Source organism: Tupaia chinensis, unplaced genomic scaffold (assembly GCF_000334495.1).
Source record: "Tupaia chinensis unplaced genomic scaffold, TupChi_1.0 Scaffold000001_1, whole genome shotgun sequence".
In the NCBI taxonomy this organism is placed as follows: domain Eukaryota; kingdom Metazoa; phylum Chordata; class Mammalia; order Scandentia; family Tupaiidae; genus Tupaia; species Tupaia belangeri.
Genome location: NW_006159427.1, coordinates 2,642,113 through 2,662,630, shown reverse-complemented (window position 1 = coordinate 2,662,630; position 20,518 = coordinate 2,642,113). Strand labels below are relative to the sequence as shown.

General features: G+C 39.8%; 1 protein-coding gene across 5 annotated transcripts in view; it reads left to right on the top strand.

Annotated features, from left to right (window-relative positions):
- Positions 1-20,518, top strand: part of ARHGAP21 (Rho GTPase activating protein 21) — a 180,684-nt gene that overhangs the window by 81,204 nt on the left and 78,962 nt on the right. For 4 of the 5 annotated variants that reach the window (XM_027772440.1, XM_014585975.2, XM_014585955.2 and 1 more), the window contains exons 3-4: positions 1,744-1,923; positions 6,123-6,147. In XM_027772440.1, the coding sequence (XP_027628241.1) occupies positions 1,744-1,923; positions 6,123-6,147 (205 nt within the window). Of the gene's footprint in view, positions 1-1,743; positions 1,924-6,122; positions 6,148-20,518 lie in introns of those variants that run through there. The other variant, XM_014585996.2, reaches the window with a different exon arrangement.

Genomic DNA, 20,518 nt, shown 5'->3' with positions numbered 1-20,518 from the left:
TGATTAGAGGTGATTGAAGAGAAAATGGGAGGGAACAATTTGGAGACAGCAAATACAAGCAGCTTTCGAGGAGTTTGCTCTGAAAGGAAACAGATAAGTGGGGTGGTAGTTGGAGAGGACTTTATGGGTTATATTTTTTAATATTAAAGAAATCATAAAATAAGTATGCAGGTGGGGGTGATACAGTCAAGTGAAAACAGGTGATGTGAAAGGGGGGCTAGTCATTAGAACCATGTCTTTGAACAGTAAGAGGGGATGGGACCTCCTACACAGATGGTGGGACCCTAGAAGAATGGGCAGTTCATCTATTGTAGCAGGAGGGGAGGACAGGAGAATATAGTCACAATTGCAGATAGGTGAGATGTAGGCAATTAAGTTCTCATTTTATTGCTTCTGTTTTCTGAGTGTGAAAGAAATGTTTTGCTATGAGTGAGGATGGGGGCAAAGGAATAAAACAATCATCCAGGATGACTGGACTGAGAAAAATATATCATCATAGATCGACAACACTAAAGGCTCTACTGAAGTTAGCAGTTAGGAGCTTAAAGTGAACACAGATTACTTTTTGTTTTTCTCTGTCCATTTTCACCTGCATAGGTGCAAGCCCAGAGTAGGCAATGTTGACTTATCCAGGGTTGGGTTTTGTCAGGCAACTTTGAGGAAGCGAGAGAGAGCAGAGGAGTGAATTAGAAGCTGGTTTGTGAGAGAAGTGAGGGGGGCCAGTAGGTGGCTTGGTGATTAAGGCACCGGACTCCCACATGGCTGACTGAGATTTAAGTCCCAGGCCTGACAGCTTGCTTTCCCACTCTTTGTCGCTCTCTGGTCAAATTTAGTAATAAATTAATTAATTAAATTAAATAATTACTTAAAAGAGAGAGAGAGAGAAGTAAGGATGTGGAAGGTAAGGGACAGGGAAAAGGTGGTAGTGTCAGTCCCAGATTAAAGAATTAAAAGGGGTTGGGATACAAGAGAGAATGAACTAAAAAAAGCAGTAAGTAGTGGTTCTAAGTGAGATCCTCAAGTTGAAATTGTAAAGGGATTTCAATTGTGACCAGGCAAAAACTGAGAGTGAAGAAGAAGGCAAAGAACTAGAAGGATTTTCTATGTGGATACTGAATTTGTGCTCATAACCTCAAGACTTTCTATTATTTTCTAATATCCTTTGTTGCTGTTGGACTGATAAGGTTTGGGCTTAATAAGAGTTATGTGTCTTTCTGTCATAGTTGGTTTCTTAGTGCTCTATGACCTTTTTTTGGCGTTATCTTTTGTTACTCTAAATTCTGTCTACTATTGCATCCCCCCCCCCCAATTTTCTATAGTGTGTACTCTCTCAGAGTAGGGGGCAGAGAAAGTGAGAAAGTATCTTCCAAGGAAGATAGCTACATTACAATCCCTTCTCCTTTTTTGTCTTGGGATTTTAGGCATGCATGCACACATGCCAGCACAGTTTTCAAGCTTCCAGGCTGGGGACTAGAACTATGTAGTCGACCGTGTGGAATCCAGCCACCTTAACCACCACTCCACTGGCTGGCTTGAGTTTCGTGTTTAGGCTTAGGTCCCATCCCCAAGAGATTTCATTATGTGCATGCAAATAACTCTTAAAAAAAAAAAAAAAAAAAAAAAAGTCTGAAGTACTTCTGGTCCCAAGCATTTTGGATAAAGGATACTTAACCTGCATATTTTACATGTAATTGACTATGTATTGTATTCTATAGTTAACTTGAGAATATCTTTTTACTTTAGGTATCAAAAAATAAAGATGGAAAAGAACAGAGTGAAACTGTATCACCGTCCGAAGATGAAACATTCTCCTGGCCAGGTCCCAAAACAGTTATGTTGAAAAGAACATCTCAAGGCTTTGGTTTTACATTAAGGCATTTTATTGTTTATCCTCCGGAGTCTGCAATTCACTTTTCATATAAGGTAAGTGAAACCGTAAAAGTAACTTGGGGAAAACCCAAAAAATATGAGACAATCCCTCCCTCCTTATCATCTTCTCACCCTTGCCTCCTGCCTTTATTCTGTCTTAAAAGAATTGTTACAATTGCATTTTTATTATATGCTTTTTTTGGTTTTTTTTTTTAGATACTTTTCTACTTTACACTAAGACTTCAATTTTCTTTGGAAGATCATACTAATTCTAAACTCCACATCCATTTTTCAGGGACTTCTAGACTTCATTCTCTCTGTTCTAATGTATAACTGGTTTTCTGCTATCTAGGAAGGTGATGAGTTTTGGACAGAGTACACAGGGGAAACTATTCATTAAAATAAGCTGGTGGCTATAGAAAATTAGTTGGATAAGAATAATACTTAATTTTTAAATATATATTAGGTCGTCTGGAAAGTCATGATATATTTTTCTAATTATTAATTGCTAGAGGGCATGTGTGGTCATTAGAGAGAGACAGAGAAGGGGAAGGAAATAGCACCCCCTGCAATGGAGTGTAGTCATACCTCCTCAATCCCTTCTCTGTTTTTCCATCCTATTAAGATTTGGGGCATGCACAAATGTCTGGTATGTTTTTCAAGACACCCAGACCGAGATTTGAACAGTGGTTGGCCATAGGATTGGCTCCCTTAGCCACTGGCTATGCAACGAGCCCTGGAATAATTACAATAGTGGCTGACACACTGCGTACCTGCTCTGTGTTCTTTATGTTCTTTATGACATGTTACTTCATTCACACCACAATCTTATGGGGCACGTGGCATTATTAGCCCCACGTATCAATGTGGAAACTAATCTGGGTCATAGAGTGGATAAGTAGTGAACCTAGCCGATACTAATTTCTAGTGCCTTACTATTTAACACAATATAATTGAAATCACTTCAGTAAGAGTTACAAGACCTTGGCCAAGCCACTTAATGCTTTTTGGATTTTAGATTTCTATTTTATTTTTTACTTTTTAAAAAATTTGCCAGGGACATACTAGGAAGGAAGAGAGAGAAGGGGAGTGAAGAAGGGGAGGCAGGAAAAAGAAGGAAGAAAAAAAAAGGAAGGAAGGAAGGAAAGAAAAAAGCAGGAGAGGGAGAAAGTAGCCCCCAATGGGATGTGGTCATTCTGTAATCCCTTCTCCATTTCTCCATCCTGCCAAGATTTGGGACACACAGCGTGTGTAATGTTTTCTAAGTTCTTGGGTCTAGAATTTGGACCGTGTGGTTGTCCCTGTGGAATCCTGCTACTTTGATCACTAGGCCATGCATAGATCCAGCCCCTAGATTTCCATTTTAATCTGAGAGAACTGAACTAGAAGTTTAAAAAGTTTTTCCTAACTCTCAATATCTGTAACTCTAAAACTATCCTCATGAAAGTATTGATAAGTGTATAATAGTATCTGGAATCCCCATTACTTTTATTGTATTCGTGTTAAATACAAGGGGTTTTTAAAAATCTCATGGAAAATACAGGTTATAAAGCAAAAAAATTTGTAGGTTTACAGTTTTTTCACACCAAAGTAAACTCACAACTTAATTTTCCTATGAACATTATGAACATGTCTCTATTTTTCAGTAAAATGTCTTAGGTGATAAGCTTTTTAAAAGTACTAGACAGCTTTTCTGAATAATAACCCTCTTTGGAAATAAAATGTGCCAGTTTGAGTTTCCTGAGATGTCTATAAAACTGCTGGACTGGGTTCCCTAAAAGTCTGCGTGACCTGGAAAGGTCTCAAATAGGACCAGCGTGGTAGAGCACTGCTCTGAGATGCTGGGTCCCACCTGGTGACTGTGGTCAAATCCCTAGTCGCCCCACACTGGGCCAGGCTTGTGTGCGAGCGCCCACCATCTGATAGCCTGGAAGAGTGGAGGGAGGGAGTCACACATGGCCCGACCCTGGGGAAGGTACTCATCTTCCTCTTTCTCCCTTTTTCTCTCTCTCATGCACACATATACTCTTTCATAAAACACAAAGATCCAAAATAGCATTATTTGTGTATTAGGTCAGGCATGAGAGCATTTGATAATTATATATTATGGTTGAGTATTTATGCCATTCTGTTTTGTTGTGAATAAGAGCTATAGACTGTGATAAACACATAGGTAATATAATTTTTATAAGACAATTTTATTAAGTACCGGTTAAAAATATTTTATTATTTGGGCCAACCGATGGCATGGCAGTGAAGGAGGGTGGACCCCCATGACCGTGACCAACTGTATGGTTTGAATCCTAGGCCTAGCAGTTTAAGAAACATGCCATGAGTGTGTGTGGCATGACCAAAATCCTGAAAGTAGGGAGAAATGGAGAAGGATTGCAGTATGACCATTTGCCCATGAAGGAGTGCTTTCTCACGTTTTCTCTCTGCCTTTCTCCAGTGAATGCATAGCACCTCTGGTAAAATTTTTAAAAAGAAAAAAAAAAATATATATATATATATAAAATGTATTATATACATACACCACATATAATCATTACACAATACTATTAGAGGGCCAGTAGGTGGCGTGGAGGTTAAGGTGACTGGATCCCACATGGCCGACTACATGGTTTAAGTCCTGGACCTAGTGGGTTGAAAATCATGCCGAGCATCTGTGTAAATGCCCAAAATTCTTAGGAAAATGGAAGAGAAGGGATTATGGCATGGTCATCCCTCCTGGAAGTGATCTCTCTATCTCTCTCTCTCTCTCTCTCTCAGGTGAGTACACATGCCTTATAGCAAAAACTAAGGAAAAAAAAAAAAAAAAAAAAGAGCCTGAAGCCTATAACTTCAGCTACTCAGGAGCGTGAGGCAGGAGTATCACAAGTTCAGTGGAGGCCAGCCTGGGCAATGCAGCAGGACCCTGCTGGTTTAAAAAAAAAAATTTAAAAGACCAAAGAAACTGGGTTTGAGTTCGATCTCTTCCTCTTATTAACTCTGTAACCTTGGGTAAGCCACTTAACAGACAGTACTAGCACCTTCTTCACAGGCTGTGAGACCAGTAAACGATACAGTCAGTATATGCACACACTTCACACAGAAATCGACAGAGTAGTTGAAGAATAAATTTTAGCTATTAATGCTATTATTTGAAAGAGATAGTTTTGCACATAGGTTTTGGTCTTATAGATTTTATATGGAAAGTATGTATTGGAATCCTATCTATGTCAGTTATGAAATTTTATTTCAAAGGAATTTTTATTTATTTTTAATGGAGATTTTTGCTATAGGGCATGTGCACTCGTTGGAGAGACAGAGACAGAGAGAAAGTGAGAAATCACCCCCCAAGGGCTGATGGTCATGCCCTGATCCCGGCTCCATTTTCCTCTCAGGATTTGGGGCACGTATGTACACATCCTCGGCATGAGTTTCAAGCCTCCAGGCCCAGGACTCAAACCTCATTTGGCCATGTGGGAGTCCAGCGTCTTAACCACTACACCACTTGCTGGCCCCACTTCAAAGGAATTTTTAAATTAAAAGAGATATTGTATGGTTTTTGGAAAGGGTGCAGTTAATACAACAATGTCTTCATTATGTCACTTAGCTGGCAATCCTAATCATCTCAGAATAGAGTTTATGAGGAGAAAAAAACATTTAGGAAGCCAAAATAAAGGTCAAATATTATGTAATAAATGTCAGTCCTTCCCCAAATATCTCTTTTTCTTTCTACAGTACATGCTAGTTTTCGTATGAAAGAGGCTCAGCAAGTGTTTGAGTAAGTGTATTTTTTGCTAGATTTTTAAGATTACTTTTCTAATTTCCCGTCTCAAAGTAAATAACATGACAGCAGGATGGTCTGATAACAGTAAAAGACCAAATAGATAACAAACTTCCAAACTGAGAGCAGGAACTGAGCTCGGGAGCAGTGTGGCACGGCTCCCTTTGCAGAGTTCTGGGTGCTGCAGGGTGCCAGGCAGTGCAGGACTGAAGGCGGCCCTGTCCCCCCATGGCAGGCTCTTCATCCAGCTGCCTGCTGGACAGAGCTGCTCTTGGGTGTCTCTGCCCTCCCCTCTCAACATGCCAGAAACGGAGCTCTTGGCTGTCCTCCCTCTAAATTGGCCTTCCCCACCGCCTTCTCGGCACTGTTAGCAGTCGTCATTGGCATGTTTCTGGGAGGTTTGAATTAAATGGAGCCCTGCTGTGATTTGACAGAAATTACATAAATGTGTATTCATGTATGATTTTTTTTTTTAATTTTGTAGGATGAAGAAAATGGAAACAGAGGAGGTATGCAATGAAAATTTTAATTTTTCTCTGAATGTTTTCCTACCCATATCTTTCTGTTCTTTAAATACTATCAAATGAGATGTTATAGTTTTTGTAATTCGAATAAATAACAGTTTCTTAGATACAAGAGTCATAGAAATTAAGTAGTTTTTTACCTTAGACTCCAGAGTTTTAGAAATTCGATTGTTGGGACCAGCAGAGGGCGTAATAGTTACAACATCACTGGACTCCCACAGGGTCAACCGTGGTTCCAGTTCTGAACCCAGTTGCTTGAAACTCACTGCTGGTGCGTGCGTGCCCAAAACTCTGAGAGGAGAACGGAAGAGAAGGGATTGAGGTGTGGCCATCCCCCAAGAAGGGGGATGCACATACCCTCTAGCAAAAGTTTCTCTTTTCAAAAAAAGAATTCAACTGTCTATTGCAGTTTGAGCATGTGATAATTTTATTGTTAATTCTGTATTAGCATTTTTGTACATGAATATATTATTACAATTACATGGAAAAAATTCTGAGATTTTTGTTTCCATTATTAATCTTTCTAAATTTGATAATTCTTTTAGATAAGGAATGCTGTGTGTTTTGTCAGCTAGGTATATTGACTCGATATTGAAAAGGGGATTTGAGATCTTCTTGCTTTTAATCTTATTCTTTATTTAAACATTATTTAATGAGGTTAACAGGAGCTCAAATTGGGGATAAGGTTATTTATACCTCTGATTATTTTTAAATTTTTAAAGTCTACCTTATTGAGTTAATATTTACACTCTAAGTGTGCTCATTAGAAATGTTTATTTCTAGATAATGGTAAACTTTAAAAAGTTGCAAAGTTAGTTACGGTGTCTTTCCATATATATCCCTCATTCAGTTTCCCTCAGTGTTAACACATTTATATAACTGTGGTACAATAGCAAAGCTAAGACTTTTCCTGAATTTCACCAGTTCCCACTCGTGTCCTTTTTCTGCTCAGGAATCTTTAGGAGCATTCAATGGTCATGTTCCTTTAGTCTTTTCTCATCTGTGCAGTTCCTCAGTCTTCCCTGTATTTTATCATCCCGCCATTTTTAAAAAGTACTCATCATTTAAGTTGTACTGTGTTCTAAAATTTAGATTTGTCTGATGTTTTCTTATCACTAGTTCCAGATTATACTTTTTTTTTCTAGAATACTGCATTCGTAACTATTTTAAGTTTATAATTTGATGACTTTTGATAAATATATAACCTGTGAAACCACTAATCCAGTCGATACTTATATATATATGTATGTAGATAGATAGATAGATATCAACTCTTCCGTCATTCCATAAAGTTCCCTGTGCCTTTTTGTACTCTGCTGACCCTAGTCACCTAGTCAGTCAGTGTTAGTCAACCACTGATCTGCTCTGTTACTACAGACTAGTTTTGCCTCTTCTGGAATTATCATCTTACGAATGAAATAAAACAATGTGTACCCCTTGTGTCTTTTGCGTGGCATAATATTTTTGAGGTCTACCATGTCATGTGTATGGGTACTCATAGTACTATTTTATTTTGCCGAGTTCTTTCCTTTTGTGTGACTACAGCACAAATCGTCCATTTATAACACCTGTCTCTTACCAATCCTAGTTAGTAAAAGTGAAAGAAAAATGGTTTCTTTCAAGGCTAACAAAAGTAATCTAAGGACATAAGGCCAGATAGGACCCCTCATAATTGTCACATGTGCAAGATGGGGCACTCCTGCATCGCCATCTGTTGTGCACCAAAGTTTAGGATGAATTCCAAATGCTACTTGGCGTTAGTGGAGAAAGGAAAACTTAAAACCAGCATCATCAGCAGGATAAAGGGGGTGTAGTTCTCGATCCTCTCTTCACCCCCCAGGCTGATGTGCTGATTCCTGGGCAGCCTACTGGACACATAGAATCTTGAATTTTATGCTGGTGATGGAGCAGATGTATTTGTAATAAATGTAGAAGGCCTGACTTAGCTCACTCAAGTCATGAATATAGTTGTGTGCTTTGACTGGGGAAAATAAACTGAAATGTTTGCGAGAGAAAACTAGACCTAGGTCTAGCAGAGGGCAGTTAGGAGAAGAATGATAAAGCAGGATTAGTGGTGTAATTTGCTGGAGGAGATGACAGTTTACCTATTTTATTGATTTAATTTATACCTAATATTACTTGAAAACAAAGTTTGTCTACATGCAGAATTATGTGCATTATAATAGTAAGGTCAAAAAGAAGGTTAGGGCCAGCAGGTAGTGTGGTGGTTGAGGTGCTGGATTCCCACATGGCTGACCACAGTTCAAGTCCTAGGCCTGTTGGCTGGAAAATGAGGGTAGGTGCGTGTGAATGCATGTATGTGCACGTGCTCAAAATCCTAAGAAGGTAATGGAGAAGAAGGAATTACCGCATGGCCCGCACCTCAGGGATGATTTCTCACTTTCTGTCTCTCTGTCTCTCTCAGGCGAGCACACCAGCCCTAGGGTAAAAACAACAGCAAAGAAAGTTAAAAGTATATAGTTAAAAAAAAATTAAATTGGCATTTAGGAGAATTAGTACACGTGAATTCATGTTGTAGTTCCTACACTAATATCAAAGAAAGATGAAGATGTTTAGTGTGTTTCTGAGCTTTCTATGACCAAGAAAAAGTCAAGAATATAATTAAGGATTTATATTATCCATAGAACAACAACATTCTCTTTGCATCAAAGTCTGAAAAAAAGTTTCAACTGTGGGTTCTTATCATGGAAAACAAAGGGTAATACAGTAGATAATATCTTTTTTTTAATTTTTAAAGAATTATTTTAACTTTATTATTATTTATTTTTTTATATACATTCGCTCACATTGTTTAGCTTACAAAGTGAACATTTCAGTGTGTGAACATTTCTCCCCAGTCCAGTTGATCATCATATTAACAGGAATAAAGATAAAACCATATGGTCATATCAATTGATGCAGAAAAAGCATTTGATAAGATACAACGACCCTTCATGATCAAGACTCAGCAAAATCGGCATAGAAGGGCCATTTCTCAGCACAATAAAAGCCATCTATGAAAAACCCATCGCGAACATCATCCTGAGGGGAGATAAGCTGAAAGCTTTCCCACTAAACATGGAACAAGACGAGTAGATAGTATCTCCAACACCGTTCCTCCAGATGGCTGTTGTCAAGTGAGGCCTCTGTAAGCTCACTTCAAAACCTCGCCATCCAATTCAGCTTGTTTGTTTTTTTTTTTTTGAGAGATTTTTCCTGCAGGTTGTGTGTACTTGCTGGAGAGACAGAGAGTGACAAGTCACCCCCCCTCCCCACCCCCGAGCAGATGGCCATGCCCCAGGCCCTTCTCTCAGGATTTTGGGCACTCACGGCACATGTGCTCAGCTTGAATTCAAGCCTTGGGATCCAGAAGTCAAACTGCTATTGACCGTGTGGGAGTCCAGCACCTTAACCACTACAGCACCTGCTGGTCCTGGTCCCCCAATTCAGTTTTAAACACTTCTCAGCTGGGAATGATATGCACTTGAGGGGTATATGTAGTAGACATTTTTGGTTTTAACAGTTGGGCAGTAGGTCTATGCTCTGGCATCAAATAGATGGAGGAACATCTTACAATGTAATTTGCAAGTGTATACAGTCCAGAATATCTGTACTTTTTGTTCCAAGAAGAATGTAAAAAAGTATGAGAGTATTTGAAGAAATTGGTCTGTAATATATTTGCAAGATACTAGGAGAACTACTTGATTTTTGAGGAGAGAGGTGTGGTATAAATTAGTATATGATTGAGGACTTTACTTGAGACACCATAATATATGTTTTTATCCTATTATATCTTTACTAAAGCTCTGTCAAGTGTGAGATAATGTTCCCATTTTGTGGGCAAAGGATCTGAGGGTGAGAAAGATAAAATAAGTTGCTCAAGATCACACAACTAGTAAGTGGCAGAGCTGGACTTCCAAATCAGTTGTGTCTTAACTCTTGAGTTCACCTTTTTTTAAAATATATATATATATAAACTGTCATCTTATTTTAAAGTTTCCTTCTTCATTTCTTTAAGTTATCTTTCAAAAGACAGAATTATTTTTAAACAATAGTCTTTTGACTTACATGGGACCAAGAATTAGTAAATAAATATAGGGTATGTTTAGTATGTTTTGAAATTAACTCTGTGACCTCTGTTAAAAACAAGACAACTTATTTTATTTGTGAATACCTAAAGATAAAGAATTTACATTGGGACCAGCAGATGGCATAATGGTTACATCACTGAATTCCCGCATGGTTGACTGCAGTTCAAGTCCCAGACCCAGTGGCTTAAAACTCAATCCAGGCACGTGTGAGTGCATGCCCAAATCCCAAGAGGAGAATGGAAGAAAAGGGATTGCGGCGTGCCATCCCCCCGGGGGGTGATGTCTCACTTTCTGTTTCTCTGTCTCTGTCTATCTCTCTAGTGAGCGCAAATGTCCTATGACATAATTCTTTATGTAAAGAATTTACGTAAAGTTCAGGGAGATCCCAAGGTAGAGGCCCTGAACACATTTTAGGAGCACCCATTACTTGTTACTCACTTCTGGATACCTGGCTAGCATTGGACATGGAAGTTTAATGAGTGCCCTGCCTACCTTGATTTCCCTTTGCTTCCCAAGTCTAGGTTTGCCTTTGTCATCCCAGTTGGCTAGTTCACAACAACCTGCTTAGCCTACATATAATAGTCATAGTACATTTCAGTTAAACTGATCAGCTGTTAGGCCACACACTATGTAAAGCCATTTCTTCTGACTTTTAAACAATTTTTATGGATTAATTCTTAGAGACAAAGTATAATATGCTTTATTATTTTAATTCTACAGAATGTTATAATTTTTATTTTATCTTCTTTATTTCCTTTCCAAACTTATTTTCTAGCATATTGAGATTATGCAATCCTTTTTTGTAGAATTTTGTTTGAATGTAATAGAATCCCCAGTTTCTAGTGGAATGATGAGAGCCAAAGTGTAGACTCACTGGAGAGAAAATAATTGCCTGAATTTTACTCAAACTCTTGAGATTCTGTTACAATGCCAAACCTCTGTGTAACAGTCGAAAGGTTTTGTTTTGGTATTTATTTCTTTGGCAATTTAGTGAACTCTCTTTTGCCACTTAATTTTGTGATTATTCTACTTATTCAACTTCTCTGTTCTTATATCTTGATCTGTGTATTGTCTTATATTTTAAAAATCATTTTTTGTTGTTGTTGATCACTTTTCTGTTCTGTGAAGAAATATTTGTAAGAAAAGGGTCATTTAGGGACCAGCAGTTAGAGTAATGGCTGTGTCACTGAACTCACACGTAGTTGACTGCAGTTTGAGTCCTGGACCCGATGGCTTAAACTCACACCGGGCGTGTGTGTGTGTGCCTAAGATCCTGAGAGGAAACTGGAGGAGAAAGGATTGCGGCGTGGCCATCCCCCCAGGAGGGTAATTTCTTGCTTTCTGTCTCTCTATCTCTCTTTCTGGTGAGTGCATGCACCCTATAGCAAAAAACCTCCATTAAAAAAGAAAGAAAGAAAAGGATCATTTAAGTAGAAAAATGTTTTTTGGTGATGAATTGAGTTGTCAGAAAAGTCATGGCATATTTTTTCTATGCAAAAATGCATCATGACTTTTCCAATGACCCAATAGTTGCTTGTGGGTAATTGCTGTCTTTGAGGTATCCTGTCATCCCTTAAATCTCTGGAAAAAAATTGTCAAAATAAGAGGTGGCTAACAGGTGACATGGTGGTTAATGATCTGGACTCCCACATGGCCAACTATGGTTTGAGTCCCAGATCTGGCTGCTTGCTTTTTCACTTTCTCTCTCTCTCTGGTCAAATATAAAATAGTAATAAAATAATATAATAATAAATAAAATTAAATAAATAATTCTTTATAAAATAATCAAAATAAGGGCAATGAAAGGTTAATAATTACTTTATTTCCATTCTGTTTATTCCATGAATGAAAATTTAATCTCATTTTAATTATAGGGACATTTCCACTCTTCTAAAATGTGTGTATCATTTTGTTAAAGAGTGTAAATAACCTTTCCTGTTAGGATTCCTATTCAAGCATGTTAATGGTAGGAAAAACATCACTGGGAATTTTATAACTTTGTGTGATGATTGCAGTTGTTTCTGACTAAACACCTCTGTAGTCTGTGCTAGTGTTCTCACGGTGGCAGGACATAAAGACTCCCTCACACCATCTCAGGGAAGATGTGTTTATTCTAACAAAATGGCAGAGTGTCTCCAGATTTAAAGACAAGGGCCAAAGGAGACCCACAGTCTTATAGACATTAGAATTGAGACCTAGAGGGGCCGACAAGTGGCATGGTGGTTAAAGGCACTGGACTCCCACATGGCTGACCACGGTTCAAGTCTCAGACCTGGTGGCTTGCTTTCTCACTTCCTCTCTCTCTCTCTCTCTCTTTCTCTCTCTCTCTCTGATCAAACTGGAAAATAATAATGATAATAATAAATAAAAGTTAAATAAAATAATTCTTTTAAAAAAAAAAAGAATTGAGACCTAGAAAGCAATTGGGTGTAAAGTAATAGTAACAACAACAAAATCTTGAATTGCAAAAATGCAAACTTGGGTATTTTAGGGATGATTTAAAGGATTTTCCCAGATAATTTTTACACGATTTTCTCATGAGCTGACCACTTGTATAAGCACAGTCACCACTGTATCTTTTTCCACCTTCTCCTCTCATTGTACTACTTCCAAATCTGAGAGAAAAATTGAATTGGCCAGGCTTATCATTTAATGAAAGCTATACAGCAGCTACTATCTTTAGAGATCAAATATCCTTCAATTTAATGAAGAGGAAATTTTGTAAACTTGAGAAAATCAAATGGATTTTATGCTGCCAATGTCCATTAATGGATTAAAATACCTAGGAATATATCTAACCAAGTAAATGAAAGCAATCTCTACATTGAAGAGTATAAAATGTAATAAAAGAAATTAAAGATAAAAAAAATCTCATATTCATGGACTGGATGAGTCAATATTGTTAAAATAGCTGTACTACCCAAAGTAATCTACAAATTAAATACCACTTCTACTTCTATTAAAATACTAATGGCAGGACCAGCAGATGGTGTAATGGCTATGTCACTGGATTCCCATGTAGTCAACTGTGGCTCAAGTCCTGGACCCTGTGGCTTAAACTCACACCAGTCACATATGTGTGCTTGGCCAAGATCCCAAGAGGAGAAGGGATTGTGGCGTGGCCATTGCCCTTGGGCAGCGATTACTTGCTTTCTGTTTCTCTGTCTCTCTTTCTGGCGAGCGCACACCCCCTATAGCAAAAATTGCTCCTCCATCCCCCCCCCAAAAGATTTTAAAGTACTAATGGTATTCTTTACAGAAATAAAGATCATAAAAATCAAACAAAAATTATAAAATTTATATAAAATCATGAAAGACCCAAATGGACCATGAAATCCTGCATAGTAAGAACAAAGATGGAGGCATCATACTCTCTGATTTTAAACCGTACTGCAAAGCTGTGGTTACCGAACCTACGTGGTGGTACAAAACAGACAAACAGACAAATGGAACAGAATTGAGAATCCAGAAACAAATCCACATATTTATTTTAACTGATTTTTGACGAAGATCCCAAGACCATTCATTGAGGAAAGGACAGTTGCTTCAATAAATGGCGCTGGGAAAATTGGTATCTGGATGCAGAAGAAATACCTCCCTCCATGTATAAAAATTGACTCGGGATGATTAAAGGCTCAAATATAAGGTCCTAAACCATGTATTTACCAGAAGAGAACATAAGAGAAAATGTTTCATGATATTGGTCTAAGCATAGATTTTCTAAATAAGATCCTAAAAGCATGGGCCACAAAAGCAAAAAATAGAGAAAAGAGACCACATCAAACTAAAGGTCCTGTGTACCAAGGAAACAGAAAAGCTCTTAATCTGGTGTATTATATCAATTTAGTTTTCAAATGTTAAACTAACCTTGTGTTACTAGACTAAACCAAGTTTGTCCACAATGTATGATGCTTTTTAGATGTCACCGGGTTTAGTTTTCTGTTCTATTTAGTATTTTTGGATCTCTTCTTCAGAGATTGCCTTCACCTAAAGATGGCCTTTTCTGCCTTTTTTTCCCTCAAGGTTTTTGCCGTGGGGGGTGGGGGACAAACGCACTAGCCAGAAACAATGGGAGAGAAAGTGAGAAACCATTCTCTGTGGGAATGACCACACTGCAATTGCTTCTCCTCCATTCTCCTTTCGGGATTTTGGACACTCATGCACTTGTACCTGGCATGATTTTTGAAGCTGCCGGGCCTGGGACTCGAACCACAGTCAACCATGTGGGAATCTAGCACCTTAACTACCACACCACCTACTGGCTTTAGGACATTGCTCTTTTTAATAATTGGTATATCAGTTTGGGTCATCTACGAATCAGACACCAGGACAAAAACAGATGCTAATACAGGATGGGATACCTATTGGAGGAAATGGCTGTAAAGAATAAAGAAGCTAAGAGTGGGAGAGGACGGGGAAAACATTAGACCATGATGTAGGTCTGACTCCTGTGGACAAAAAGGAGGAAGGAAGGCTTTGTGAGGTAGAGCCTCACACTGCAGTACAGATCTAGGAAAGTCTCCCGGACAGTCACTGTTTTAGAGGAATCCCACTGTGGGCGGGATGGGGAAGTGTGGCCTCAGCGTGAACATGGCGTGGGCTCGGAGGGTGCCAGCTGGCAGTGCAGTCACTAAGTTCCCTGTAGCAGGTTCTTTTGGGGGAAGTCTGAGCAGCACACCTGCATGCTGGATATGGTTAGGCTTTATCTTTTCACCCCTATTTAGGGTTCCGCCAGGAGTCAAAAAGTTTGTGGAAAATGCAGATCATGAGAAAACTATGCGTAAATCCAAATAAAAAACTTTCACCAAAATAAAATTTTTTCCATGAAATTTTATTTTTATTTTTCTCTTTCTTACTGATTATCTTTCATCAGGCGTGAATTCTCGAGTGGGATATGACAGAACTCAGAGGTTCCTTCGGAGGGGTGCTAAGAAGGAGATGAAGGTCTGGTGCACTGTCTGCTGGCCCCCTCCAGTGGTGCTTGTGTTGGGGTTCATATTTCAGTTTCTTGTAAGAAAGGCAGTAGCTGAAGAGCACAAAAGTTGCCAGCACCCTAGAAACCCCAGCAGCACCCCTTTTTCACATTGACGTAGGTAATACCAGTAGTAACTGCTCATGCTCCAGCATCGCCTTTCGGGATAAAATCCCATGTCAGTATCCAATTCGGCAGCTCCCTAGGTTTGACATCTTGAGTTTCTTTTCCCTCTCAGGTATGATTGACACCATCTTGGAGACCTGGTGTCCACTGTATAGCCCATGCAAGGGCTGCTGGTTTAGGGAGGACTCTATGAGTTATTTTTTTTTAATTAATTTATTTATTATTATTTGATTTGCTATAGGGCACGTGTGCTCACCAAAGAGAGACGAGAGAGAGAGAAAGTGAGAGAGCAAGCCGCCGGGGAATTGAACCATAGTCAGCCATGTAGGAGTCCAGCACCTTCACCACCACACCATTTGCTGTTCCCCTGCATGAACTTTTTCTCCTTTTTGTCCTTTGGAGACCTGAAAGCACAGACAGTGTTTTTCCCTTGGCTGGCCCTGAAGGCCCATTTTCCTCTTCCCAGACTTTTGAGACCGATGGAAGCTCTGCGCAGCTACTTACTCTCTCAGCCACGCCTTCGGAAGCAGAAAATGCCTTAAAGTGAAAAAAGAGCCCTTCTCTGGGCTCTCGTCCCTCCTAGCCATCTCTGCCTCGGTAACCCTCTGATGCTTTTACACAAATGTGAAGAAGAGATGGAAGGAAGAGTTGAGAAAAAAAGATCCCTTGTATTTTTAAAAAAGATCAAAAGAGGGGGCAGCAGGTGGTATGGTGGTTAACGTGTCCTGCGTGGTCAACTGTAGTTCAAGTCCCGGACCCAGTGGCTTGCACTCATAGTCCGTGTGTGTGTACATGCCCCAGATCCCAAAGGGAGAATGGAAGAGATGAGACCTGCAGCATGGCCACCCCCCTGGGGGGTGATCTCTCATTTTCCCTCTCCCTGTCTCCAACAGATTGAACAAACTTGATGCTTTTCTTCAAAGAGAGATGCCTAGGGAGCAAGTGGTAACGCTTTTCAAGTATTTTGAAGGATATTGTGTATAAGATGGAGTAGATTGTTCGATGTTTCACAATTAGTAAAAGATGCAAACAAACTGTTTTCCTAATTTCTACTGGAAAATCCCTACTCACATTTTGGAGACAGTCAGTCTGACTGTTCACCCCACGTGGTAAACAAGTAGACAATTTCTGCCTCTTGATAGTACCTGTTCCTAGGAGGTGGTGGCAGCAACACAGATATCTGATCCAGGAAAAGAGAGAAGTAAGAGGCAAAAAACTGGTCACCAGAAGATGCAAAGTAAAAGTTTCCTTCACACCTAGATTGTTAATGAAAAATAATTCTTATGTGTTATTTTCGGAATAAAGATGATTAGGATGGAAATTGCCTTCTCTTGCTGAACTTTCAGTGCCTAGTAAGTATGGGGCACACAGAAGGAGCAGAGAAGTTTGTAGGAAATGTGTGGAATTAAAGGAACCACGTGGTAGCTCACGCCCGTTACAAAGACCACAACTTCGACGTACACAGTTCCACAACGACCACTTCCAGTGCGGCAGACTTCAGCCTATCAGTATCCATGCTGCTGCCAAGGGAAAAAACAAGTTTTTCTGCTGTCTTTGCTTTCCCCTTTCTCCGATCAGATCCTGTCAGTGACACTTTCTTTGTTTAGAAATCCTATGGCATAGAGCTGCTACGTGTACAATGTACAAGCTAGAATAACAATAAAAATGTGATAATCCTGGCCTGTAATATTTGGACATCCTCTGTGTAAAGTAAACAGGTGAGGTGGTCAAGTTAGATGAGAGGTTCAAAGAAATCTCTTACCTTCACTTTAAAGTTCCAGAAAACCTATTTATAGAAATCTGAAATGAAGGGAATTCCATGGGAGTAAAGTAGGCATCTGCAGAATTCAAGTTTTAGTAGTAGATTTTAAGATGACAAAACATGCTGTACATAGTTAATTTGGCAGTCAAGAAAATAAGAGTGATTTTAAAAAAAAATCTCTTTAGGAGATTTTTAAGAACTATGGAATCTAGAATTTCAGAGAACTAATTGGAGACCTCTAATAAGAAAATACATTAATATGTTACTGTTCTGGAGAACAGGAGCAGTCTCCTCTGGAAATAGCTTTTCTATAGAAACATCGTTTCAGAGATGACCTTAGTTAGGTGTTTTCAATCTGTCTTTTCCTAGCTGCTCTGTAACTTAACCGTGATCATAAACACTACCTTGCTGGACAGTCCCATTTGCCTTCCTGATTGTTCTCCAACTAGTCTACATTTAAAATATATGATTCATAAATCCACTTAATAAAAAGTTAATTGTGTGAGGTCCAGACTGTGGTGTAGCAGTAAACCACTCGGCTTTGCGAGACAGTCCCACAAGGGGAGTTCCCAGTTCATGTCTGGACAGCTCCCTGCAGAAGCTGGGCATGCACTTGCCTGTGATCCAGGGCTGCCCTAAGACTGGGGTAGGCTGTGGCCTCAAGGCTATGTTGGGATATTCTCTCTGCTCCCTCATGGAAAAGATAAACTTTTTTTAGAGGTTTTTTTTGTTTTGTTTTGTTTTGTTTTGTTTGCTATAGTGCGTATACGCCAAAAATCACACCCCACCCCCACCCCACCCCCCGAAGGGATGGCTACATCGAAGTCCCTTCCGTCTCCTCCAATCTCCTCTCAGGATTTTGGGCACACACACACATGCACCCAGCGTGAGTTTTAAGCTGCTAGGTCTGGGACTCCAGTCTCAGTCAGTGGAGTCCAGTGATGTAACCATTACACCATCTGCTGGTGCCAAGATACACTTTTTTAAAAAAGTAAATCGTAGTAGTTATTGTTCCTGGTTTTGACATTTAACAGATAACTTTTCATCTCTGGTATAAAAACAGAACAGATATGTTTGTATATAAATATCAAATACATCAAGTTAAAAAATACATTTCTTGCTGTTTATTCTTTCACTTAGCAAACATCTGTTCAGTCACGGCGTTAAACTCATTGCCAGGAAGGAAGAGGTTTGGCCTCTCACCTCATTTCCTTTGGATAGCCTTCAGATGGCACCTGTTGGAGAGGTCTTCCCTGACCATTTTGTAAAAATGGCCCTACTTTTCATTCCTTCTTTTCATTCTGCTTATGGTTCTCTGTAGCTCTTATCATCATCTGCCATATTTTTTCTTGCTTAACATTGTTCTCTCTGAATTGGGATGTAGAGTAGGAACTTTGTTTCATTATTACCTTTTCCTTAAAAATCCAAAGCAGTTCCTGGCACATATACATTGAATTGAATGAGCGAATGAATAAATGGAAAAAAAATGTGTGTTTGTGTATGTGTGGCACAAGCTCTGACTTTAGGAAGTGCCCAGCCTGGAGGAAGGTGGACATGTAACATACCATGCACACACGTAAATACAGGCATGTGCAGTTGTTGCAGGATCTGTGGCACAAGGAGTCATTTAGTTACCAGGGAAGAGCTCAAAGGTGGAGTGCCCATTGCACTGGTGACACAAGAAGAGTCGTTTTTAACTAGACAATGGAAAAACAGCATTCCTGAGGCAATTTCGGAGATTTTAGAGGTTATATTTGCCCAGAGTTGGTGGAAGGATTTTGGGAAGAGTTGTCCATCACCAGTGAAAAACGACTCATAGAGGATTATGCTTAGCTTTTCTGGGTGGATGGACGGAGGCACCAGACGGCATGGGCAGCAGCGGCAGCAGCAGGGAACGTATCCTCCCCTGTCCCCCACTCGCCCTGATCCACACTCCCAGGGAAGTGAGTTTAGTTTGGGGTGAGTTGCATTTTTAATTCCTGTAGAACCTTCAGTACCTAGTTGAAACTTTGAGCCTGGAGATCATAGGCAGAGGTAGCGGGTTGAAAATACATTTGGAAGTTAACGTCATTTGTGTTATGATGGAGTCTTGGGTGTACATGAAACCGTACACAGAGAACTTGAAGATGCACAGGATGGGGTTAGGGTCCTAGAGAAGCCAACATCTGCGAGACTGGAAGAGGAAGAAGAAACAGAAAGGAAATCTGACAGTAAGTCGCAATTTGCTAATTAGAGGTGATGACTTTAAGGTGGGAGTGGAAAACTTGTCATTTGACACAGAAGATTCTTTAGGACAGGGTCCAAAAAGATAGTGTTAGATCAGGTCTGACAATAGGAGATTGGTGCAGTGGAAGGAAGGGATGAAGAGAGAGTGTTGGAGCTCACAGGATAGCAGGGCACTGCCATGAGGACAGCAGGAGGTGGGTGGCAGTTTTGTCCCCCACCCCAGGGGACTTTTGCTCATGTCTGAGAAACACTGAATTACATGTAAAGTCTGGGGAACTTCAGTATGTCTGTGAGATTTGCAGAGAATACTAGAGATTGACTAGTGGTTTTTTGTTCATTTGTTTTAATCTCCCTTTTTTTTGCTTTATAGTTTTTGCTTTAGGGTAAGTGCACTTGCCAGAAAGAGAGACAAGTGAGAGCAAGCCACTATCCCTTCTCTGATTGCCTCTCGAAATTTGGGGCACACTCACATGCTCAGTGTGATTCTGTAGCTGATGGGTCAGGACCTCGAACCGCACATCTGGCCATGTGGGATCCAAGCACCTTAATCTCCATGCCACCAGATGGCCCAATTAGAGTTTTATACGTGAGAAGAGATAATTATGGAAGCAAGTTCCTGATGAAGGCTGCTGACCGTAGTTTCCCCTGAGATAGCACAAGGAAACAAGGATGGGCAAAGTAAACAAAATTGATAGCAATTGTGAGAAGGTGGGGAAGGAGACACGTTATCCAGATGGTGTGAGGAAGTCAGAATGGACTAGAACATTTAAGAAGGTAACTGGAGTTATGTAGTGGCGGTGATTATGCATTGCACGTGTGCCAGAAACCACCTTACTGTACAGCTTAACAGTGGTTAAGATGGTGGATTTAATGTTATATGAATCATTTTAATAGCCAAGCATATGCACTTGCCTGAGAGAGAGGGAGGGAAAGACAGAGAAAGCAAACCCCAGTGGAGCATGGTCACACTACAGTCCTCCATCCAGCCAGGATTTGGGGCACACCATGCGTGTGTGCCCAGCATGGTTTTCAAGGGTCAGGACTTGAACTGAAAATGGCCATGTGAGATCCAGCTCCCTACACACTGCACCTAACTATTGCACCACAGGGGTAGCCCTATTGTATGAATTTGATCTCAATTAAAAAAAAAAAAAAAGTAAAGAAATAAACACAGAGACA